Raw genomic sequence first — 26,673 nt, forward strand, 5'->3', positions numbered from 1 at the left:
TTGCCAGGGAAGAAGCGGCGAGTGAAGATCTACATCAGGGACAAACGGGGTGGGCATAAAGTTCTGCATTGGGTTCTGCAGCCCCTGTGGATCCTGCTGCTCAAATCTCTTTGCTCATCTTGCCCCATGGGTGTAGACAGGGGGGCGCAGATGGGCAACTGCACCCATCAAGTAAATAAAAAAAATACTTGCTGACGAATTGCATTGCAGATAATTTGGTTCCGTCCCCCCCACATAGAGCCTGCCCCCCTAAAATAAATCCTGTATATGCCCATGGGCCTGCCCTGTTTAAACTGTCAGTGTTTAAGCTCTAGGTTGCCAAGGTTATGATTTATTTATACTTATTTACTGGCAGGACCTCTATACCTTCAAGGAACAGTTACATCAGCTCAGTGGCGTAGCGTGGGTTGTCAGCACCCGGGGCAAGGCAAGTAATTTGCGCCCCCTAACCCGTGGATTTGCGCCCCCTAACCCTTGGATTTGCACCCCCTAACCCTAACCCCCAGATGTTGCGCCCGGTGCGGCCGGCCCCCCCTGCACCCCCCACGCTACGCCACTGCATCAGCTGCTGGACCTTTTCTTACTCTTCCATTTCCATACCTTGAAAAAGTGCCATGGCTGTTTGGGGTGTGGGTGGGGAAATGGCACAAACCCATCCAGAAATTGTGCACTTTGATCTTAAGGAAGTGAGGGCAGCTTTTCTTTATGTACCGAAAGGATATTCTTATGGAAGTGAAGACTGATTGATAAAAGCAGTTTGATTTAAACCTACTCCCTTGCCAAAGGAGAAAGTCCCATTGAACCCAACAGGGCTTGCTTCTGTATATATAAGGTGTGCTGTGATGAGGAAGGAATATTGTCTAGTTGCTCATAATCACTGAGTATAAAAATAAATTCTCAACTATTTTGTATTAAAATAGGGTGCTAATGTTTCTATTCCAAATAATTATTCTGATTTTTCAAAATAAACAACAAAGTGGTGCTGATGTTTTAGGGTAGAAGATCTGACTTGATTATTTCTTCCACAGGTGAAAAATCCTCATCTAAATAATATTTAAGTTATAGAAAGGTAGATATGGCTATACAGTACTTTCAAAAGGGGCCTAATATCTATACCCAGAAGTCACACTTAGTTCAATAGGATTTTCTTCCTGGAGTGCAGTTTTTGTTTCCTTTTTTTGCACCTTTCAATTCAGTAATTAGACACGGAATCTCTTCTATTATTAAAACAATAGTTCTCTAGGATATAGGAAATAAATTGTGTATTAAAAATTTTGAAGTGTATTATTGTGTCTTAAATTGTGTATTTAAAACTTTGAAGTTAAAGAAACTTCTTTAGAAATATCTAAGGAGCAAAATAGTAGTACAGAAGTTTTGAGGGTAGCTTTGGGAAATGGCCAATTGATGTGGAAACAGAAATCTGATGGTAATATCTAATAGCAGATCACTACTTCACACCAGACTGCATACAATTTCCCCCCTAGATGTCTTGGTACAAATGGATGCCTAAAAGCACCAGCACATATTGCCACTTCCATTTGGTTAACACAATGGTAATACAACACACTTCTGCTCTGCATAGTGATGAAACCCAGTGAGATGATGAGTGGGGTATATAAATAATAAAATTTATTACTACTACTACACAGAAGGGGACAGATAGTTATTCGACCACTGAGCATGCCTAGGACTGTCATCTGGAGTGTCCAGCTTCCAAGAACAAATGAAATGGAGACCAGAGTTCTGTACATATATTCCAAATAAAAATAGAGGCAGAATGGATCCAAAACTTCTGATCAAATTCAGTCCTCTGCCAGAAGACATAACCGTGCATCCTTATCCCACACAGCCCCATGAAACCAGACAAAAAGCGCCATTTCCAGGGTGGGTACACTCCAAAAGCTGCCTGTAGCATAGCCTGTAGCATAATTAGCTTCAAATAGCTCAACCACTTTCTTTAGTTCTATATTCATCTTGACACATGCAAAATTAGCTCTATGCGTATGCAGTTTTAATGAACGATTTAATACACATTTCAAATTTTATAATACATTTAAATTTTTACACTGCAGCAGTAAAAGTTCAGATTTAATTAAAGGAATTTTCTGTGCATAGTTTCATCTTAACTTGATATGTATTTACAATTATTCAAATCTCCATTGTCCAGTTTTCTCCCTCGGTCAATTCCAGTTGCAATGGCAAGGCAGCAATCTTCAAAACATTTATATAAAGGTTTTCAAATCTTATGAGACTGGGGATTTTTCAGCTGCCCCATCTGCTGGAAGTGACATGCAACTATGTTTAATTTGCCATCATTAAAGCTGGTTAAAAGTATTACAAAGGAAATTCTAGGAGACATTTGAAATATTGGTTGATCTTTGATTGAAATACAGAAGTACAGTGCTTGCCTTCTCTTCCTGAATCCATCTCAGATTGCTGTAGCTTCAGTGAACTCTAGTGAGCAGGGACAGTATGGAATTTAGAGATGTGACTTGTGCAATGAACACAGTGGGCCCATATCGGACTGAACAACTTTTTAGTTATTACTATTGTTATTATTAATATTATATTGTTCTATAACTGTGTACAGAACATCTTGGAATGTTGCGCTAATAGCAGTTGTTCTGGGGGTCACTACAGTGGCTATTGATATCTATGTAGAACTCCCATCAGCACAAACTTGCTTAGAAATGAAATAAGATTACTTTCTTATTCCAATTAATTTTATTCAGGCAAATGTCTTCCCTCCAGATATCAACAGGAAATTATCCCAGTCCAGAGCTCCATAAATGTTCCAATGTACACACTGAATGTACAGTATGTGGCTTTGCTATTAATTAAATGAAGAAGTCAGGCCCCTCAAATGAAATGACAGATAGAGGAAAGTACTTAGAAATAGAGGGACTCTGCACACCTGCTCTTCTGAACCTAGAACAATGGTAGAAAAGGAAAAAGTTTTGTTTTTCTTTCCTTTTAAAAAATATTATGTTTGATGCAGTTTTATGATATGTTATGGGTGTGTGTTTTAAGGATTTATTTATTTTTGGACTAGTGTATGCATATGTTAACATTTTATTACACAATTCTTTTTGGTTATTTATGTCATATTTTTAAAAACCATTGTATTCATGTTGTACGTTGCTTTTGTTCATGGCTCCTGATGGAGAAATGTTTTACTCTAAACCATTAGCGTTTTTCATTAGAGCTCACCATTACCTGTTCTCCTTTTTTTCATTTTGTTCATTTGAGGTGCTTTCTTTCCCCTTTTCTTGTTCTACCCATGAAGCAACAAGCTGGGAGGAGCACAGAGAGAAGAAACGCCATGGTGCATCTTCATCTGTCCCAGCTGCAACAAAACATGTCTCTCCCACATTGGTCTCTACAGCCACAGCAGGCGCTGTAACTCTCCAACCGTCTGAATTCCTACTCAGCTGCAAAGCTACTGGGGGACCTTGGGCCTGTCACTATCTCTGAACCTCACCCACCCCACAGGGCTGTTGTGAAAATAAAATGGAAGGGAGGGGAAAGTATGTGTGCCACTTTGAGTTCCTTGGAGAAAAGTTGGCATATTATAAGTTTAGAAAGGTGGCATATTAGAAGTTTAGCTAATAAAACAAATGGGAAAGGAGATTTGTGAAAATGCAAAGGAAAGAACAAATGATATGTCCCTTTTGGAACAGTTACTGTACTTTAGTTTTAAAAACACCAAATCTAAAAGTGAATGGTTGCTGGTTACTAAGTCAGCCTGATTGGTTATCCTCTGAAGAAGTACATTCCTATCCTATCAGTTGTCCAGAACTTTAGTTAGTGAGCAGCTGGAAGGTGGAGCAAACAACGCTAATAGCTCAGCAAAAGCTGATTTATCTTCTATCTCTAGAGGTTTAATGTTTCATAAAGTAGCATGGGCACCTGTTTGCTAACTGAAAGCATTGAAGCTAGCTGTATCTTGTAAATACAGTGTCACAACTGCTGTAGCAGAAACATTAATTTAAGACTAACATGTTATATATTTGCTGGCTTCTTGCAGATCTCTATCTTTAAATCCCAGTTGCTTCAGTCTACCTTTTGAAGAGAAAGTATCCTTTTGCTCATTGCTCTTAAGGATGTATTCCCATACACAATTATTTGGGAATGCCCACTAAACTCAACAAAACTTATTTCTAAGTTAATATGCTTATGACCAGCCTGCACTTTTGTTGGGTTTGTGTGACATACGAAGTGATCTCACGCAATGAAACAATAGGTCAGATGCGTTGGCAAAACTGCCCTGTCTCAAATCAGATATAGTCATGTAGCTTATGTGATCAGCCCTCCATGTTCCAAATTCAGCTGTGCTGTTTTATGGCAGCCATTCTAAGCTGTTTCTAAGTTTCCCCCAAATCAATGGCTCTTATTTCCATGCCAGTGTGTTTAGGACGAGGGTATAATAAATTACAAGTAAGTTACGAGAAGGAATTACATTGTAATACTTGGAATGTGTGTAAGGCTGTAAGTTCATTGCAAAATAATAATAATTGATCAGGTGTATTTTTGCCAGCGGAGAAGCGGCCCTGGTTTCCAGTGAAATCTTGTGAAAATCTTTGGGGGGGGGGGTTTCGTCAGAAGCTGAAGTCACCACACAACACAGGTAATGGAGTTTGTAGGGTGGCATAGTGACTGCAGTGCGTTCCTGTTTCACCTCTATACCTTCACTCCTAATACAGACAGAGAGAAATCAGTATGCCATGAGCATACAGTGGTACCTCTAGATGCAAACAGGATCCATTCTGGAGCGCCGTTTGCATCCTGAAGCGAACGCAACCCACGTCTGTGCGTGCGCAGGTCACGATTCAACGTTTCTGCACATGCGCATGATGTCATTTTGAACGTCTGCGCATGCGCAAGCGGCGAAACCCGGAAGTAACACGTTCCATTACTTCCAGGTCGCTGCGGAACACAACCCGAAGACACTCAACCTGAAGCAACTTCAACCCAAGGTATGACTGTACTGATGACACCATGCTCCAAATCCCTGGAAGATAGCTCCCAACCATTTTATATAGCCACTGAATAGCATAGGAGATAGAATGGACGTCTACAAGACCCTACAGACCAAAAGCCATGGAGTCAACTAATAGAAGGACACAGCAGTCAATGTTATTGAAAGCTACTGAGAGATCAAGAAGCAGCAGAAGGGTCACACCCCATCCTTCTGTGGTTAAAGGTAATCAACCATCGTGACCAAGGTTGTTTTTGTGATAAGACCAACTCTGACTTACTGATTATGGCAGGGGTAGGCAACCCAAGGCCCTGATGTGGCCCAATTGCCTTCTCAATCCAGCCTGCAGAAAGTCCGGGAATCAGTGTGTTTTTAGATGAGTAGAATGTGTCCTTTTATTTAAAATGCATCTCTGGGTTATTTGTGGGGCATAGGAATTTGTTCATATTTTTTTCCAAAATATAGTCCGGCCCACCACATGGTCTGAGGGACAGTGGACCGGCTGAAAAAGGTTGCTGACCCCTGGATTATGGTCACTATGTTTCAATATCTGTGCTGAGTTTTAATTTAACTATTACACTGTACTTACTACTTGTTGCAATGGAGCATAAGCAGCTGGTTTTTAAAAGCTGGGTTAGTAGGGTGGTTTATTTGTGTCAAGCAACCTTAACTTTTATAATATTTGATCAGCAAAGTACTCCCTTCAATTATTGAACATACCATTATTATCATCATTAACTTGTTGCCATCCATCTGTCTTGAGACAACAGAGCGTATTTCTGGGGGTGAAGCAGCACTGAAGGGACCTCCCCTGCGGAACAGGCCTGGGCAGTGTGCATGGAGGTCCTGGGCTGCCCAGATGACCAGACCCCTCTCTTGGCCTCACTGATGGTAGTCCAAAGGAAAGCAGAGGAATATGTCTGGCACTAGCTTGGCTGCAGGAGTTGCCGGAAGAAGCACAAAAGCTGCCATCCAACTGTCTTAGGGACTCCAGTCAGGCTTTGTGTAGGGTTTACTCCTTAGCCTTTTCTTCTCCCAAAGATGTCTCACAAGGCAGTGGAGGTTTAGGACCAGAGTTTTCCTTTTCCTAGATGGGCTACTTTCCTAGGTTGAGATCCATCTGCCCCTCACTTCCCTCTACAGCAGGTAGAACGTGATCTACCGGTAGATCACAGGTAGAACGTGATCTACCGGTAGATCACTGGACATCTGCAGTAGATCACTAGTAGATCACTGGCTCCCTCCAAAGAAGCTGAACAACTGGGGCTCCCCTAAAAAACCTCAACATTTAACCTCCTCCCTGAAAAAACTCAACAACTTTGACCAGAACCCAAAAAAGGGGGTAGATTACTCTAAGAGTAGATCACAGTCTCTTGGGAGTTGGCCACCCATGCTCTACAGCATGTGCCAAAACCACCTTCTTGACCATTGGACCCACTATTGGTCTTGTCTACTCAATCTGGCAGAGCCTGTCTTCGTATGCAGGGGAAGTTACCAAGGGTTTGAGACTCCTCAGCTGCCATTACCTGGTTTAGCTGGCCAGTTGAAGCCATTCCCAGGGTGTGTCTGCAGGTCTCAAGCTTTTAGGAGCCACAGCTAAGAGCTGAGTGTAGTGTGAATGTTTATTATTACAGCCATCATAGTAAAAACCAGAATCTCAGCATCATTTTTACATAAACATTAAAACGGTCAAAATGGAATTTAACAATCGATATACTAATTAAATATGTATCCAAGGAAATATAAACACCATTAAAAGATTTTTTTTTTTAATAGAGCTGAGTGCAGGATGGGGACCAGAGATGGACAAACTGCCCCAGAAGGAGCATGACATGTCCCCCACCTGAGGTACTACCCCTCCCCTAGCACTCCATATTATTATTATTACTATTTGCTAAATTTGTACACCGCCTTTCATTCAAAGATCACTGGGCAGTTCACAACATAAAAATACAAAATGAGAACACAAAACACATAATAAAAACAAAACAAACCATTGACCCTCCTCCCACAAACACATTTAAAAGGATGTAGAATGTTAATCAGCCAGAGGCCTAGTTAATGAGAAACATTTCACCTGGTGCTTAAAAATATACAATCTAGGCACTGGTTGAGTTTCCGTGGCAAGGGCCACAAGCAGGGAGCCACTGCAGAAAAGGACCATTCTTGTGTTGCCACCCTCCAGACCTCTTGTGGAGGAGGAACATAAAGGAGCGTTTCAGATGCTGATCTCAGTGTCTGAGTAGGTTTCTATGGAGAGAATCAATCCTTGAGGTATTGTGGTCCTGAGCCATTTTATAGGCTTTATAGGTCAAAACCAGCCCTTTGTATTGGGGCCAAAAACTAGTTGGCAGCCAGTGGAGTTGTGCAACGATCAATGTAGTATGTTCAAACCATCATGCTCCTGTGAGCAACCTGGCTGCTGAATTCTGCACCAGCTGAAGCTTCCAAACTGTCTTCAGGGGCAGCAGCCCTACATATAACACACTGCAGTAATCTAACCTTTTGTTGTTTAGTCGTTTAGTCGTGTCCGACTCTTCGTGACCCCATGGACCAGAGTACACCAGGCACTCCTGTCTTCCACCGCAGCTTGGTCAAACTCATGCTGGTAGCTTCGAGAACACTGTCCAACCATCTCGTCCTCTGTCGTCCCCTTCTCCTTGCACCCTCCATCTTTCCCAACATCATGGTCTTTTCCAGGGAGTCTTCTCTTCTCATGAGGTGGCCAAAGTATTGGAGCCTCAGCTTCATGATCTGTCCTTCCAGTGAGAACTTAGGGCTGATTTCCTCAAGAATGGATAGGTTTGATCTTCTTGCAGTCCATGGGACTCTCAAGAATCCCCTCCAGCACCATAATCCAAAAGCATCAATTCTTCAGCGATCAGCCTTCTTTATGCTCCAGCTCTCACTTCCATACATCACTACTGGGAAAACCATAGCTTTTACTATACGGACCTTTGTTGGCAAGGTGATGTCTCTGCTTTTTAAGATGCTGTCTAGGTTTGTCATTGCTTTTCTCCCAAGAAGGCGGTGTTTTTTAATTTCATGACTGCTGTCACCATCTGCAGTGATCACGGAGCCCAATAAAGTAAATTCTCTCACTGCCTCCATTTCTTCCCCTTCTATTTGCCAGGAGGTAGGTTACCAGAACATAGACACCGGCAGTTAGGCTATTCCTGTACAAATAGGCACACAGCTGGGCCACCAGCAGAAGACACTGATGGAAGACACTCTGCACCACCGAGGCCACATGAGACTCAAGGGACAGCAAGGGATCCAGAAGTATCCCCGGGCTATGTATCTGCTCCTTCGGATACAGTACTAAATACTGCTAACTTCCTTAAGCTGCAGTCCCGCACTTACCTGCGACTAAGTCCCATGGAACTCAACGGGGCTCAATCTGCACCGCGTAACTGAGATCTCACGCACTGGCCACCGTGCTAAAAAAAAAAAAAAGGGGGGGGGGAAGGATGAGGGGCCGCGAGCGAGACCTTCAGGCATGCACGACTGCAAACAGCAGGGTCCGGCTCGGAGGTGCTTTGCGGAGTGCACCCGAAGTTTCATGCCTTTCTTCCTCCTTATACCCAATTTATTTAGGCGACCGCTGTGTTGCGAAGGCAGCCCCCCGCCTCGGGAGGGGGGAAAGAGTTGCCCCCACGCACCCCGCAGTCTCTGGGACGGCTGTTCAGTGTCGCTGTCCCCCCCTTTCTCCGTCTCCCCGCGCCACTTCCCTCCCGGTGTCTGCAGGGGTCGCTCCTGCCTCACTTTGGCGCCGGCCTCTCCCTGCCGCTCGGTGGCGGGGTCCGTCCGAGAGAAGCAGCCGCCGGAGACGAGTTGGCGCCATTTTGAAGCCGACGAGTGGGGAGGGGTGGGGGGGAGACGCACCGCGGCGAGCTGCGGAAGGGAGGGAGGCGGGTGCGCGGCGATTGGCTGCGGGGCCGAGCGGCGGCGGCGGCGGCTCCCCGAGCCTAGCGCGGCGGGGCCAGAGAGCGGAGCGGACGAGCTCGCTCTGCCTCGTCTTCACGAGAAGCGGCGGCAGCCCCTGGGAAGGTAAGCGCAGCGCCCTCTTTCTCTAGGCGGGGAGGAAGCCCGTTTCGCGCCACCGCCAGCCCTTCGGCGATTGAGGCAGGCGGCAAACCTAGGAGGGGGGTGGGGGTGGGGAGGAGGACTACTTGCCCCCCGTGGCTCTTCCTCCAGCTCCCCCCGGTGCCGCCATCCCTCCTTCGCCTCGGCCGTTCTCTGCATATTGAACTTGCCGCCCTTTCCTCCGTGGGGCGATTGTGGGTCTGTGTGTGTGTTTTGGGGGGTGGCGGGAGGATGAGCAGCGAGGTTGCGGGTGACCTTGTCTGCCTTCCCCATCCCGCTTTAATGCACATATTTTATTTTTATTTTTTCCCCGCCTGCCCTTCCCCCGCCCCATTCTTCCTTCCCCTACCCGGGTCCCCCTTTGCACAATCCTTATCTCTGGGCGAGAGACAGCAGCTGCAGGCGGCAGGAGGCTTTTGCACCTCAAATGTGGCGCGGCTGCCCTTTCCCCACCCGCCCCAATAGAGCCGCTTTTTCCTTGCAAGACTTGAGCGGCTCCGAGAGCCCCGGAGCAGCCTTGTGCTTTGGCTTCCCTAGTTGGCCTAGTCCCCCCACCTCCTCCTCCTCGCAGAGGCACCCTGCCCCAGCTCAGCCCCTTCCTGCTGCCATTGGCTGGGGCCTGGTAAGGATGGCGGTGGAGGGAAGGGGAAAAAGGGACTCCAGGCTCGTTCCCCCACCTCCTTTTATGCTCTCTTAACTTGCCGTGCATTGGAGGCGTGTCGCTTTCTCTCTCTTTCTCTCTCCCTCCTTTACGGAGGAAGTGGGGTGGGCGCTGCTTGCCTCGAATATAACATATCCAAATCGTGCTAGTTTGCCTTGCACCCGTTGCTTCATATATTGAATAGAGGCCTCTCGCACTTTTTCCTTCGGCCAGTGAGTTGCCATCATTGTGATAGGATAGCCTTTACTTTTTGAAAGAGAGTTTGTCTGATCCACGGATCCCGGACCTGAAATTTCAGCCTTGCAGTGTAGTAAATAAAGATGCCTCTCTCTCTGCAGCTCTGCTCCTTACATGGTTAATGGAGAAAAGACAGATCAGGGGTGGGCATAGCCTCAGATCAACAAGATGACTAGTACAGCTCCTGCAGTGATATATTTATATATTTACTGTTAAAAGTAAAGGAATTCACAGGTGCACGATATTTTCACTTTGCAATGATTTCTTGTGGAGACCTATAACTGCAATGTGAAGTATGTCTTGCACTGTCATGCTGTTCATTAACTTGGATTTAATGCATTTTTGGATGACACTGCTTTTCTGTTACAGTTATAGGTGTGTTAATAATATTTTGTCAAACCCTATATGGGTAGTTCTGTTTACTGCTGCATTATGAGGGATGGTGTTAGCCCTGTGCAGATGTCTGCCGACAAGGTTCTGGCAGTTTGGTTTTCCTCTATCCTTCATGAGTAAATTGCGCCTTATACACAGAGAGTGGGCTCTGTACACACAATCTAGGACTTGTATTTTGTACACACACCGGCATTGTGCATAAGGTACAGTCTACACGTGGAAATCAGGGGTGGAGCTTATTGCAGCAATCCCACTTTGCATGTGTTCAGTATACTATTCTGAACGGGTGTAATGTCTTTAAATAGTATTCATTGGCAGCTAGCTGTGAAATCTGTTACTTCAGGAAAAACATAAATGCCATGCTTAAGTATTTGAGGATGACTATTCAAATTTATATGTAGTATTGGTATCTTTTAATTAAGAAACAATTCCAAAATGTTTCTTATTTTATTATTTTAAATTGGTCATAAATCTATATATAGTAGACTTGCAAATAGTGAACTGCCTGGTGATCTTTGTCTAATAACCACTTTCTGAAATCACGCTTTGATGATAATAATAATAATAATTTATTATCTCCCAGCCATTCTGGGCGGCTTCCAACAAATATTAAAAATACATTAAAATATCACACATTAAAAACGTCCCTAAACAGGGCTGCCTTCAGATGTCTTCTAAATGTCAGGTACCGTAGTTGTTTCTCTCTTTGACATCTGATGGGAGGGCGTTCCACAGGGCAGGTGCCACTACCGAGAAGGCCTTCTGCCTGGTTCCCTGTAGTTTTGCTTCTCACAGTGAGGGAACAGCCAGAAGGCCCTTGGCGCTGGACCTCAGTGTCCGGGCAGAACGATGGGGGTGGAGACGCTCCTTCACTACCTTTCTTCTCCTCCACTACTTAGTTGGGGTGTGTGATAGAGCAAATATGATTAAAGCAATGGTTGTATTTACCTAGCAGGAAAAGTGAGGGGGACTCATAGGTGGAACTTTTTCTTTGTGTGCTGTGCTGAGTGTCCATACTGTCACTAGGAAGTTTGTGAATGAAGCTGTCCTTTCCCTCTCAAAGAGAAAGGGGAAAAACCTTGGTTGTGGTTCTTAGTTGTGGTATGTTCTCCCTAGGAAGTAAACTTGTCGCCTAATTCAAATGTCCCCTTAAGGAAGACAACTCTCTTTTAATTCTCCCATACCTTTTAACTGCTTTTATGTACTGCTTTTTACTGCTAGGGGCAAGGGAGGAAGGTGGTTAGAGGGAGTGACTGTATCTGACTTCACTGTTTGCAAGGTCAGATGCAGTCTACTACTCAGAATCAAAATGCTGGAGATCGTTTCAATGGATACTTTTCTTGTTAGTGCCAGGTAAGAATGTAATCAGCTTGCATCCTTAAGTCAATGACAGTTTCTAAAACGTTGTTTACATTTGTAAGAGTTGTAGCACTAGCTAAGGCTGTAATTACACACTTACTTATTGGAAGTAAGCATAAGTGAAGTAAATGGGGTTTCTGAGTAGACATGTCTAGGATTGGTCTGTAAGTTCCTCAATACTGTGTAAATGTAGAAAATTCACCTATGGGGAGTCTTGCCATGAATTGAGTAGTGTTGTCCTGTTAAACAGATTCAAGCTAAAATAAGACGTCCTTTCCCGCTGAAGCTCTTAAGAATAATGTTCATAATATCTCTTACTATTCTTAAATGTTTAGGAATAGTGTTGCTTGAGGAATTTGGTTACTTCTTCTATTATCTGGCACTTCTTACATTATTAGAGCACAACCTTGTGCTTCATTGCTTTACCATTATAAAAGAGTTTATAATGAGGTTAAAATATAGTTTTTGCTGTTGTTATTTAGTCGTTTAGTCGTGTCCAACTCTTTGTGACCCCATGGACCAGAGCACGCCAGGCATTCTTGTCTTCCACTGCCTCCCGCCGTTTGGTCAAACTCATGCTGGTAGCTTTGAGAACACTGTCCAACCATCTCGTCCTCTGTCGTCCCTTTCTCCTTGTGCCCTCCATCTTTCCCAACATCAGGGTCTTTTCCAGGGAGTCTTCTCTTCTCATGAGGTGGCCAAAGTATTGGTGGTAGTCTAATATTAGAAGTAGAGAAAATATATGACTGAATTTTCAACTGATGGCAAACACATTGGAATGTAGCACTTTCAAGAGTTCTTGCCCATTTATTCTATTGAAAAAAACATTTGCAGAATCCAGACAGAGGAGGACAGTGGATCAGAAAGTGTGTTTGCTATAACCTCACCATTTCTCTAATGGTGATAGAGTTCTTGCAATGGCTTAGAGCAGTGTTTTTCAACCACTGTTCCGTGGCACACTAATGTGCCGCGAGATGTTGCCTGGTGTGCCGTGGGAAAAATTGAAAAATTTGAAAGATTTAAAATTCGAAAGATTATAATTTTTCATATTTCTGTTTACTTACTATTTCATAATAAAGTAATTATAAAATACTGTCTTTGTGTTTATTTGATTCCTATTCAAGAGAATTACTTTATATATAGTCAATATAGGCACAGAGTTAAATTTTTTAACATTTTCTAATGGTGGTGTGCCGCGTGATTTTTTTTCATGAAACAAGTGTGCCTTTGCCCAAAAAAGGTTGAAAAACACTGGCTTAGAGCTCCACATTCCCCATAGTATAGAGTGTAGGATCCATGTAGTAACCTTAGAGACATAGATAGATTTGTGATGGGTAGCTTGATTGCATGACATTACCTTCCTGTGTGGTGTGACTGTTTCTGACATCATAAAATGACTAGTTAGGCTACTAGAGAAGGCAGATAATTTAGTTGGGAAGTCCAGGAAGGCAAATTTAGATTGCTACATAGGTTAAGACCAGATTCTCATAGTGAGACGACAGGCAAAGCTGTGAAGTCTCAATGCATGAATGTAATGCTGGTGTTAGAATAAAGAATTCAAATCTATTAAAAAACAAGGGATGTTTTGGGGGAGGGAGCACATATGTATGACTGCAATATACGGTAACTCATTTGCTGGTGCTCCTTCTAATGCGAAGCTGATCAGGTTAAGGAAACAGGGACAATTTATTTTCTCAAAGCACCGGTGGATAGATAGAAGCTGAAATTAGTGCATTCAAACTGAGATCTCAATGTGAAGAGTAAATGTAATTTCTACAAAAATACAGTGGTACCTCAGGTTACATACGCTTCAGGTTACATACTCCGCTAACTCAGAAATAGTACCTCAGGTTAAGAACTTTGCTTCAGGATGAGAACAGACATCGTGCTCCAGCGGCGCAGCAGCAGCAGGAGGCCCCATTAGCTAAAGTGGTGCTTCAGGTTAAGAACAGTTTCAGGTTAAGAACAGACCTCTGGAACAAATTAAGTACTTAACCCAAGGTAGTACTGTATGTAGAAACAAAGAGTGAAGAAACATATATGTCTATATCCTGATGATAAGAGAGCCAAAGCAGGTGACTTGTAGCACCTGAAACTGAAAGTATACTTACATAAAAATTATTGAGAGAACCAAGTAAACTTACGTTGACAGTATTGTTGCTCTGCATGTTAAATAAATCAGGAATTGTAAGGTAGGGATGGAGATCCTGCTCCTCTTTTTCTAGAAAAAAAGCACTGTCCCAGTGTCAGGGGAAAACAATCACAGTAAGTTTTTGGATGTGTATTGTCTACTTCAATGAAACTTTCAATGTATTGTGGGGTAGAAGTGCAACCCCAGAAAATATTTTTGTCTGTGGTGTAAGAAGAAGTGTGTTTGACAATACTCAAACACTAAGAGCCAGAAAACACTTATTTCTGGGTGTTTTCCTAAACCCATTTAGAAATTTGCAAGAAAGTTGTCCTAGGTTAGAGAAACGTCCCCAAAACATTATATGGTTTGTGCCAACCTATTAACACTTGCTCAATAATCATGAGTTGTTTTGCTCTCTGTAAAACAAATGAAAATACCTTCGGCCAAAGTTGTGTCTTTCTAGATAGATCTGCGCTGCAACAGTGGGTCCTTGGAGTGGTGATTGCAAATTTGGTTAATCCGTTGTCATGTAACTGCAAACGTGTTTGATCTCAGTATTCTTTGGTGATGTGTCCCTGACCATTTTTCTATGAAAAAATTATAACAGTGACTAGGATAGTAAATACACCCTAATGGCAAAATGTGATTCATTTTGGGAGCATTGTATGCTACAGATTTTCTTTTGTTTCCAGTAGAAAAATGGTAAGTGGTAAGTGCTGAAGTTTGGAGATGCTGTGTGGGTGACAGTTTGTGTCCTAGAAGGACTACTTTTTAGATCTGCTTACTGTGAATTGCACAGTGAAAAGTGGCCCAGGGGGGTGCTTTCACCCCCACAAAATTGAATGGTTAAAGTGTGTTCCTGGTTTTTTCCTACCTTACTTTGCAGCCTGGCTTCAACTCCAGATGAGCTGCCAAGGAATATCCTTGCTCAGAGCAGGATTTGGTTGCACTAGGGTGGGAACTGGGGTAGCTTCTAGATGTTGGACAACAATTCCCATCATCTCTGACCATTGGCCATCCTGGCTGGGGATGATGGGAGCCGTAGCTAATCCTACCCCTATTGACTATAATCTGGCCCATGGGTTGGAAGTTCTGTCCCACCATAATAAAGGAAACAAACTTATCCACAGAATTGTTATATGTAGAAATTCCAGCTAAATAAGTACTAAATGCACTGTATTGTCAGCTCATTGACTGACAGTTGGATGGTATATATAAAGTAAATCAAGGAGCCACCTTGTTGATATAATGAAATTGACTGGGAAATGTCATTGTGATAAACCCAGAAGCTTAGACACAATAAATAATTGCAGATTTGGGTTGACAAGAGTTATGATTAAATCCTATGGTGCCTTGAATTTGATGTGAAATATCCTGTTCAACTGCTTCAAAACAGTGAGTGTAACACCACCAAACTTTCTGCTGAGTGGGAAATCGTCAAGAAAGTCACAGTTATATTTATAATGTACTATTTCTTGAAATTGCTGTTAAATTGCAGTCAAGGAGGCTGTAGAAAGAAATGTGACTTGCATTAAAAGCTGTACAAATGAAGCATCGCTAAAATGAGAAAAATAAAAAGCAGAAATTATGGCATTGTAAATGTAAGTTGACAGTAAGGCAAGCCAAGAAACCGTGGAAGAAACTGATAATATTAAAAAGTGAACACACTAGAAGTAGGAAACTCTCTGGAGAAAGATGTCAGTATAAAAGAAAACACTGAAGGAAGGGAAGGAAACTGCAGGGAAGCTAAACAAATTCTTGAACATATGTAAAATTGCAAGGATGTTTGGGAGAGAGAAGCCCATATGTGAAGCAGTGTTTTGGAGAAGTGAATTGTGAAGAACTGTGTAAAATGGGGATGAAAGAGGATAAAGTTGAAGAACTGACTGAAAAATTAAAAAGAAACTAGTCTTCGGGGTATGTTGGTGTCCACATTTCAGTTCTTAAAAGAACTCCAAAGATCAAAGTAACGAAGTATATTTGTAGATTGCAGAGATGTTTTCAGAATGGTGCAATCTCAAGCAGACTCTGAAAAGCAGATGATATTCCCTGTGTGGGGTTGTTGGGCAAGAAAATGGTAGGGAGACTGAATGTAAGGATGTGTCAAGTGATGCGCACTAACAAAATCTGCTGGTGGGTCTGAACTGACCGTGGTGTGAAGAAGCTTAATTATATGCATTTTTGGTACAGCATTAAAAAAAACACCATGCACATCCCCGAACAACTAATTTCATAAATGATATTGTAAAGCTGGAAAACATACAGGAAAGGGCAGTGGGGAAGGGCAATACAACCCCCAAATCTACTGCGCTGGAGGGGATTTAGATGTCCACCTTGGGCACCTCCATTGGCAGCAGAACCTGACTGGTAATGGAGATGTCCACCGAGGGCCAGGGTTAGAAACACTTTCCCACTTGTTCTTTCCTTCTGCCCTGGCCTATACAAATAGTGGGGTTGAAGTGAGACTGAGTTATGAAAATTCCTGGTAAAAATCTCATTTTTGCCATGAACTCACTATTATGAATTCATAGAAATATATACTGCATTAGTCTAGTATAACACAGTATTCAGGCTAAAAACAACTCACAAAATCAGTTTATAAAACATACCAATGCAATAATGCAAGGTACAGGCACAATTGTTAAAAACACCTTGAGGCAAGTGATCAGACAATTAAAAATTGTCCTAGCAGATCATGCCTGCCAGAATAAAAAGTGTCTAAACTGTTTTGCAAAAGACCGAAAGAGAGGAGGCTTGATGTTAACTCTCCAAGGCACGAAGTTCCATAATCTTGAGTATGTCCACAACCAATTGTTTGTCCTCAACTGACGGGATGTGGACACTAAATATTATTGTCTTAGGTAAGTCACTTACAGCCTTGTCTTCAGCCATGCATCTGCAACATGGCAATAAGAACATTGACTATAGCATTACAAGGCTATTATAGGCTTGAAACCACTTGCAACCAACCAAGAGACACTTTACACAATAGCTCTAGGTCTTGATGCCACCCTAAAAAGTCTCTGCTAGTGGTCTGGAGACAATCAGGAACAGTCTGAGATGTGGTGAATCAGCAAAAATTGAGTAGGTTTAGGAAGACTCTGTGGGCAGGTTGCTTTTGCTTAAGTTTTGGTGATTTCTCCCATCCTTTGATTCTTTGCCATTTCCCCACACTGTATCCCAGACTATATACCTGAGTGTCCCCTGACCACTTGGAGGGGCTTTTCATGGGGTGCAGCGGGAAGGGAGGCAGCAAATCCTAAGCAGCCTTGAACTTAGGGTGTGCCACCATTGAAACTGAAGTAAAGTCACCAGATCAGAACATTTTTTAAATAGTCAAATCACTTTCTCCAGCACTTACTGAATTCCAGTACCTTTTGTCTTGGACTGAAAAAAGAGGTCCTTATCTCTGACTTATCAATATTTTCAGTGATTTGTTTTGAAGACCTATGACTTCGTATACAGAAGACTCTTTGTATCCACACAAAAGGTTAGGGGAAGAGTTGCAATTTTTATTATTATTATTATTAAGGATTGTCATCGCAGCTGATGAGTTTTGCTTCTAGCCTACATAAGCTGGTTTCACAAACAACTAAATTCTATATAGAGCCTAGTGATTGCATTATGATATTCTTCAGCGAGACATTTGAACTCACATTTTAGGTAGTATTTTTGCCAAACTTGATGGACTAGGATGAAATCTTGTTTCTCTACAAAACAAGGTTGTCAGCATAGACTATATAAATTGGTGCCGGTCAGATGTAAAATGGAACTATATACAGTTAATAGCAATCTTTGTTGCCTTTTGCTCATATTTGCTTCCTTTCTGTTGTTAAATATTTGAAACTGTGTGGCAAGTTAATAGAGCTGTGTGAGAGAGGTTCCTTTTCAAGGTTCCTTTATGAAGGTTACTTATTACTAATGTTTGATTTCTTGGGGAGCATTGTGGTGAGCTTCAGTTGACTAGTAATTTGTTGCTTTAGAATGCTGTGATAAGCAACTGATTAAGCCCTGAAAGTTGTATGAATCTGAGGATTGTGGTTAACTACTGTATCTTCAGGAATATGGGTGATTCCAAGTCACAGACAGGTAATTTATTGTGGGGTTTTTTGCTACTCTCCTTTGGAGAGAAGTTTTTCAAGCATCCAGTGTTTGGCGGGGGGGGGGGGGGCAATCAATATTGCTTACCTTTTTAAGAAGGCTTTCCCTGAAGAGTGAATCAGCCATTTTATATTGCATGTTATGCAGAGTTTTGAAATTTGATGCTTTAAAAATCTGTTTGTAGATTGTAATGAATGTTTGTTGGGAAGCAGTTTATAAATCTTAAATAAAACATTCTTTAAAACTTAAATATGTCTTGGACACTTGTTCAGTGGCATTAAAAATACAAAACCAAATGTTTGTAGCATCTTGTTTTTGGTTTTTAAAAGCAAGTGACTTCCAGTTACTGTAAAATTTGACACATTCCAAGTTTAGCTTCCATTGTGTATGGAAGACAGTTGGAATTTAGATACCCTATGGCATGTATTATTAGGTAACAAACAGCTTTTTAATATGCTTTTGAATTCATTTATTCTGGAATTGGTTGCCTTGAGTGTGAAAATTTTGAGATAAACATGCTTGACTCTATAAATTAATTTGCAGGGAAGGGGACTGAATTCTTATTGAGTTTATGTTATTATTGGTTGTTATTGCTTCTGTGTAGATCCAAGATGGTGCTTGGAATGAAAACTGGGATTCTTGAATACTACAAATCTGTGGAACACAAGAACATGCAACTAAAATGTCAGTTGTATATCACATACTTCAATGGGTTGGCTTTTCCCATGCCACCCTTATTGCTTGGGAACCAATAATTTTGATACTGGAAAAACTCCACTTAATAGGTGTTATGCCTTCATTGGTTTAAGTGACTTCTTGTAAGTCATGATTTGTGAAAATTCTTTGCAAAGCTTTTAATGCAGGCAGTTTTCCTTTATCTGTGTACTGATGACTTTCCCCCCACATCTATTCTATAGGTATGCCCTATAGAAGTGTGGGCAACCTGTGATCCTTGGCCAAAAATTATGTGACTCCTGAACTTTAAAAAATCACGTATCAGCAATTAGTTCAGACCTCAGCAATCTGTTACTGCCTCAGCAAACCGCTGGATAAGAAAAGTGGGGAGAAAGACCCCTCCCAAAAGTGTTAGAAAAAGACCCAGCAAGAAAAGAGGGTGACAGAAAAAGGGAAAAGAAGGTCATGGATAGGAGGAGAAAAAAGTGTTGGCCCCACACACTTTTGACTCTTGCCCTACCACTGGCAACAGCCTCTCACACTGCCATAATGCAGCCACTTATAAATTATCCCTGAGGGAACATGCCCCTGGACAGATGTGCTAGAAGGGTTCGGTATTAAGAGTTCAGAGTAGTTTATTCCCCTGTGTTTGTAAGTTTTTTTATCTAGATTATTTAAATTCTTTTTGTGGCCTTGCTGCTGAGCAGTATGCCCTATGGCATGCTGGGAGCATGCTTTTTGGAGATTGGATCCATGTCTTCAGTTCTGAGGGGAAGAGGTTAAGAGGGTATGTTAAACTACAGCCCTCAGTTCCCCCAAGCTCAGACATAACAAGCATCAGTGGTTAGTTAGCGGAAGCTTCTCCTGCAGTGTGAGAAACTCAGATATATAAGCTAATCGCCAAATAGTATATTAAATCTAGGTTACAGTCATCACATGTGACTAGGTGGTGTCTAGGTGCCTTTGCGGGTGGTGGTGGTGGTGATGATGATGATTGATGGGATATAAATGGTGGGATATAAATGCAATAACAAGCAAGACAGCGCCTCCGTGCTATATATAATGTATATAAGATCTCCGATGCATCTACTCTGCCAGCTAGTTATGCCCAAGCCAAGCAAGTCTACAAACGCACGCAGAAAACCGCCAAGCATGAGTGGCAACATAATCGTTGGTAGGCTTTGATTACTGCTTCAAAACCACACAGATCTAGGGAATTCTGGTCTTTGATTAACAGAAGGGTGAGGAAATACCCAAGGGCAGTCATCTCTGCACCGACATGGGAAGTGTTCCTGAAGAAATGCTTCTCACAGGCAGATGCTCCCTCCGACCACCTGATGCATCTGTTTACCCACCTACCTATTTGGCCTCCCACCGATCCTGACGAAATAGCCAAGCTAATAGCTCAGCTGAAACCGGGCAAAGCCCCTGGGCCCGACTTGATCCCTGCTGAAGCCATCAAACTACACCCAAAATGGTGGGCCGGCATCTTGGCCAAAACCTTCGATGCAATCAACGCTTCCGGTCTCATCCCCAAAATATGGAAGGAGGCCATTATAGTACCAATTCATAAAAAAGGTTCTCCAACGGAGCCGGAAAACTACCGCAACATCAGCCTCCTTTCGATCATAGGGAAAATTTATGCCAGCTTTTTGCTGACTAAATTATTGCGATGGGTAGATGAGACTAACCAGATTGGCCACGAACAAGCAGGGTTCAGAACTAAACGTTCTACAACAGATCATGCAATAATTCTTTATCATCTGGCACGGAAGTACTCCTCCCCTCCCCGGGGCAACCTCTGTGCTGCCTTCTTAGATCTAAAGGCAGCCTTTGACAGCGTTCCTAGAAATATTCTTTGGGAGAAACTTGCGAAACAGGGCATTGATAGAAGACTCTTATGGCTCATAAGTCAGCTCCACGAAGGTACCCTTGCCAGAGTGAGACTTACTCCTGCGGGCGACCTCACAAATTCGATACCAATAAACAAGGGAGTGCGCCAAGGATGTATATTGGCTCCCTGCCTATTCAACCTTTTCATCAGCGACATGCGAGCACCCCTAGTTAACTCATCTCCAAGTACACACGCGCCTAGACTAGCGGATTACCGCTGCCCACTCCTTTTATATGCGGACGACGCGGTAATTCTATCTTATACACGTGTTGGACTAACCAGAGCTCTGAAGATCTTTGCCACGTATTGCCAACTCAACCAATTAACCATCAACCATGCTAAGTCCAAGATTCTGATTTTCTCCAGAAGCCGGAGATTATACGAATGGAAGCTTGGTGGAGCAAAAATAGAGCAAGTCCTAAAATTTCAATATCTAGGAGTTATTTTTCAACACAACTTGGGATGGAAAGCTCAAATTCAACACCTACTTAACAAGGCCAAAACCCTGTCATATGCGCTCCTCCGATTTTTCTTCTCGGACGGAGCTCTGCATGTTCCCTCGGCCCTAAAGGTGTTCAAGGCAAAAGTGGTTGCAGTGCTTGCTTATGCTGCCCCGCTCTGGGCCGTGATGACAGATCTTGCTCCCCTTGAGACTCTGCAAAGCCAATTCCTACGCCGGCTCCTAATGCTCCCCCTGTGCGTAAGCAACGCAGCCATGCGACTAGAATTGAAGATCGCATCCTTAGAAACTTGCCTGTGGAAGCAAGTCTTCAATTACTGGTTATCATTGTGGCATAGATTACCAAATCATTACCTTGTCCAATGCTTATGGCGAGATGAATTCTCCAGCCTTTGGACTAGTAAAATTCATGCCAAACTCCTGAGCTATGGAATCTCTCCCTCAGATTCCCTAAAACTAGATCAAATCACTGCTCAAAGACTGATCCGTCAAAGACTGGATGACATCGACTTGCAGCAAAATTATACGCTGGGGGGAGGTGTTTGTTCGCCCCAGAACATTGGTATCACTTTAACTTATTGCGTTCCATCATACCTCTCCTCCCTTTCGACTGTTGCCCATAGACTGGCCTTCACCAAAGCGAGGTTCAACGTTTTCCCCTCCAATGTCCTGAGACATAGATTCTCAAAGGGCCAAGTCCCCGCCACGTGCGAATGTGATAAGGTGACGCCGGAGTCGCTCCAGCACATTATGTTCACTTGCCCCCTGTTCAATGTGCCACGGGCAAATTTGTTGGGATCAATCATACAGAAACTAGAGGGTACCCCACCAAAATTCCACCTTGCCCAAATCTTGCAGGATAAGGATTCCCACACGACCCTGAAAGTGGCTAGGTTCCTGGTCGCTGTCCTCTCCCAAAAGCGACGCCAAGGAGCGCTACAAGCTAATTAAGGCGTAGCATGCCTTTCCATCTTATAGTATTTATTGTTATAGTGGTGTTTTAGCGACTGTTTTTTCTTTTCCCCACGGCACAAGCTGCCACTTATGTGTTGTTTTTACCTGTATGGGCCTATGGCCGTAATAAATATTATCTATCTATCATAATGCAATAAATAAGGTCTTCTGCTTATGTGATTAAGAAAGCTGGAGGGGCCAGCCAGATGGAGATGTCAGTTGTCATCCTGGCATCCAGAGATCTCCATATAGTCACAATTGGACCCGTACCAGTTGCAAAACACACCTGGTGCCTGGATAATTTTGAACACTATTCCTGATTCTGTGAGGGGAAGCAAAAGTGGAAAGCACATGAACCTGAACCTTGCACCTGTAGGAGAAAACCATGAATTCCACTTACATCCCAAACCAGACTTACGTTTGTACCACTTCAATGTTTTATCTAAGTAGCAGCACCTCTAATAGTGAGTGAGGCTTATTTCAGCAGTATGCCAAACCATAGTACTGAGCATGGGGAGAAGGAAGTTGGATTAAAGATGGTACTAAAGGCTTCACATGGTTCTCACACCCACATCTGTTCTCCTATTCTTTCTCTTCAGCCGAAATCTCTCAAAACCTTGAGTTTCGGCAAGGATATCAATGCTCAAGCTACTTCAAACTGAAAATTAGTGTCACTGCTTTTCCCAGGATGGCCATTCATTACCTTTTCTTCCACCTACTATGGCACAGTAGGTTCAGGAGGTAGAACAATGGCCATAACCATGGTTTGTCAATTTCAACATTACGCCATAATAAAGCTTGCAGAAACTATGCTTCCAAATCTGCTTACAAAAGATGGCATCACTTTTTAATTAGCTGGTCACTCTTGAACCATTGTTTCAAGCCACATTTAAGCTTTACAACTCATGATTTGGTGTGACTTTTAAACTGACACTAACAATATACTGTGTGTTCACATTCTTTACTGTCACAGGAATTCCCTGCTCCCAATCTAATGGTTAAAAGTGTGTGAAATTAGAATCTTTTAATTTTTGTCATTTGCTTCTTTCTATTCTCTGCTGGAGAGCTAGCTACTGTTATGAAGAAGATATTCTGCATTTCAGCTGCTGGACATTGAAAATGTGTTTCTAACTTTCTCAAAATTGGAGCGATTCAGCCCTGTGTGTACCAAATTACAGTTCTCTATATTTTAAAGTACCCTAACCATTCGAATGCTACTGCCTGTGAATTATGAGGCCTATGTATTAATATGTATATTATATCTCACATATGATGGACCTCATCAGTCACAGACAGGCGTCACCTGTGCCTTAAAAAGTATATTATAACTCATAAGAGAAGTGATATATCTGAAAGAGGAAAAACCTATGCATGTGTATGTTCTGTCAGTAATGTAAAATGCCTGAGAACAACTAATTCTTTGATTTGGCTTCTGTGATAACAGTTGGGATTCCCTGATATAAAATGAATGAAACTTTTAAGTACCTTAGATGAAAAGGCAGCTATTGAATCTTGATTACTTTAAAGCTTGTTGCTGGAATGTAATATATTGACTCTTGCTTAAGTCATTTGGAAATGCTTTTTATAAGAAACCTGTGTGGAATGCTGCAGAAGTGTTGTGTGCATGCTTCTAAACAGGCAAGTGCATTTAGGCAAACAATTAAGATGGGAAAAAATCCTGTGTACTTGACAGTGGTCTTCTGTGTACCCTGTATTGACTCTTACTATGTTATATAAAATGTGACACGGGTCATGGATCTTTAGGGTAGGATGGCCACTAATGTATTTCCCAACCAATACCCCTTTTCTATCCACTTGTGGGTTGAGTAGGGCTACATGAAGTAAATATGTGTGGAATGGAGATTGGGGGTTATTAGGCTTGCTAGTGGAAGGAGGCAGTTAGTGACACTGTGGTTGAGCAAGACACATACAGAATAATCCTGTTGAGCTCAGGGCTCCTTAAGAAATGACTTCCTTGTTTGTTTATCTTAATAGGATTTTAGTACATTTTTATTCTGCTTTCTTAACTTTTGTTGCATTTGTTTTCTTGTGCATGGAAAAGCATCTAGCGTATAATCTTAATTTTTGTTTTGTTCATTTTTGTTTATAGTATTCCAAAGCAGCACAGTGTATTTTTTGTAGTATTTGACTTACTTTTTTTAAAAAAGGGTCCTAGCTAGAATAACCAAGAAACTTTTCTGATTCTGTTTACCTTAGATTTAGTATGAGCATCTTTTCATATGATGAGAGGTATGACTTTTTCCTATATACTTTGCTGTGTCTTCCATTATCAAATGCTGCAGCATCTCTTGGGAGTTGCTTTCCTCTTTTCTCATTTTTTTTTAGATAGATAGATAGATGATAGATAGATAGATAGATAGATAGATAGATGATAGATAGATAGATGATAGATAGATAGATAGATAGATAGATAGATAGATAGATAGACAGATGATAGATGCCTAGCTTATCTTCTTTCCCTTTATTCACCTTGTAAATAGTTTTATATGAAATAATGGGCGGGTGGCGCTGTGGGTTAAACCACAGAGCCTAGGATTTGCTGATTGGAAGGTCAGCGGTTCGAATCCCCGCAACGGTGTGAGCTCCCGTTGCTCAGTCCCTGCTCCTGCCAACCTAGCAGTTTGAAAGCACGTCAAAGTGCAAGTAGATAAATAGGTACCACTCCGGTGGAAAGGTAAACGGTGTTTCCGTGCGCTGCTCTGGTTCGCCAGAAGCGGCTTAGTCATCATGCTGGCCACATGACCCGGAAGCTGTACGCCGGCTCCCTCGGCCAATAAAGTGAGATGAACGCCGCAACCCCAAAGTCGGCCACGACTGGACCTAATGGTCAGGGGTCCCTTTACCTTTTTATAGTAGTTTAAAAGACACAGTTGACATTAATTCTAATATGAGTGTATGTTTTTCCAGCTTGTAATGTTCCTTATCAGGGAACTGGCTTATCCCCTATGAGGTACAGTAGCTCCTATGGGAGGGGAGTGTGAGAGTATTTAGTGGAGGCTCTCCATGCCCTGATTCATCCTCAACAACATGTACACCAGTGTGTGCCAACCACTCTTGTAATGGGAAGTTGGTGCTTGCTAACTGTATGCCATACGTTACAACCACCTCTCTCTCTTGAGTTCTGGCCTGCAAATTACTCCTTTAGTAGTAATTGTGGGAAGGGTCAGCCTGGGTAGGAAGAAAGAGGGCTCCTGTGCCAGTCGATCCCCTGAGCCACATTTGTTCTTAGGGATGGATTGCGTCACAGATTATTTTGGATAAAAGTTCTTCATATAGCAGAATATCCATTCTCTCTCTCTCTCTCTCTCTCTCTCTCTCTCTCTCTCTCTCTCTCCGCGCACCCACCATGTTTCTAGATATATATTTCTGTCTACATGTAGAAAAGTTAAAACTTGAGGAGGATTCTGTTGAGGTGAGATTAAGAGTCTCCTTTGAAGCATGTGCTATATTCAGACATTAAATTATAAATTAACTAATTCCGTTTTTGAAATTATGCAATTATGGCTGTCTCTTTTGCTTTCTCTTATTCTGAATCCCTGACCCACTTCTTAAAAGTGTCAAAATGTCAGTTTCTCTGCATTTGCAATAGGGGGAAAATCATATAGGTTTAGTTTCAATGAGATTGTAAACTCTTGTCTTGGCTATATCTATGGTAACTTTCATATTGAGCTAGTTGGCTTGTTCGGTGTCTGATTACTAGCAGATCTGGTACAATTGCATACGTATTGGATGTGTAAAAGTGTAGCACACTTCAGGTGGAATTGTTTGCACGTCACTTAAATTTGTTCCTTGCTTTATAAAATTGGCTACTTGGACTTCAGTGTCTTAAAAACAAAACAAAAAGAAATTAGATAACGGTGTGATGGATATTAAATATTATCTAATTCAATTTTTCTCTGTTCCAGGTTTTAAACCGGCATCATGGCTCATTCAAAGACTCGAGCCAATGATGGAAAAATTACTTATCCACCCGGCGTTAAGGAAATATCGGATAAAATTTCGAAAGAAGAGATGGTACGGCGGTTAAAAGTGAGTGACCAGTTTTATTACACATTTTGGGCAGTTCTAATTCATGCACCTATCATATTTTTTCTCCCCTGTGCTTTTTTTAAATTTTATTTTACTACTGCTAACATTACTAGAAAAAAATATATTGTTACTTGCAAATAAAAACAGTAATAACAGTTGTAGGGGGCGGCAGTTGATGGCTTCAGCTGTGTAACATAGGGCTGGCAGAGCGACAGCAATGAATGTAAACTTCCCCACAGAACCTATTTTTCTATTACATGATGGAAATGTGTCATAGTGAACTGTAGATACCAAATTTTTCGTGTATGACTAGGTTTTGTAACAAAAAAAAAAGGTTTAAAATTGGGGCTTGTCTTATACACGGGTAGTTCTGAGGGGTGTTTTCTTAATTTGGAGTCCCCAAAAATAGGGGGTGTCTTATACATGGGGGCGTCTTATACACAGAAAAATACGGTAATTTGCTGCTGAAATCGGCAGAGCATTCTCATCATGTACATATACCAAACAAGGGACCCCTTCCCTCCTTCTGCTCAGATCTGTAGAGGTAAGAGTTTGTCACAGTTTTTCGGTAAATATGTGGCGGGGAGGAGGAAAGAGAGAGAAGGAGAAAGATGTCATAGCTAGCTAGCTAGCTCAGTGACAGTAAGGACGGTATGTTCTGAAATTCACAGATACTGGGAAACCGAGAATGAAA

General features: G+C 42.2%; 1 protein-coding gene across 1 annotated transcript in view; it reads left to right on the forward strand.

Moving 5' to 3' along the window:
* Positions 1–8,874: 8,874 nt before the first annotated feature.
* Positions 8,875–26,673, forward strand: part of PDS5B (PDS5 cohesin associated factor B) — a 68,807-nt gene continuing 51,008 nt past the window's right edge. The window contains exons 1-2 of the mRNA XM_028726484.2: positions 8,875–9,028; positions 25,856–25,979. Coding sequence (XP_028582317.2) covers positions 25,872–25,979 — 108 coding nt within the window. The 5' untranslated portion in view covers positions 8,875–9,028; positions 25,856–25,871. The remainder of the gene's footprint in view (positions 9,029–25,855; positions 25,980–26,673) is intronic.

Source organism: Podarcis muralis, chromosome 4 (assembly GCF_964188315.1).
Source record: "Podarcis muralis chromosome 4, rPodMur119.hap1.1, whole genome shotgun sequence".
Classification (NCBI taxonomy): Eukaryota; Metazoa; Chordata; class Lepidosauria; order Squamata; family Lacertidae; genus Podarcis; species Podarcis muralis.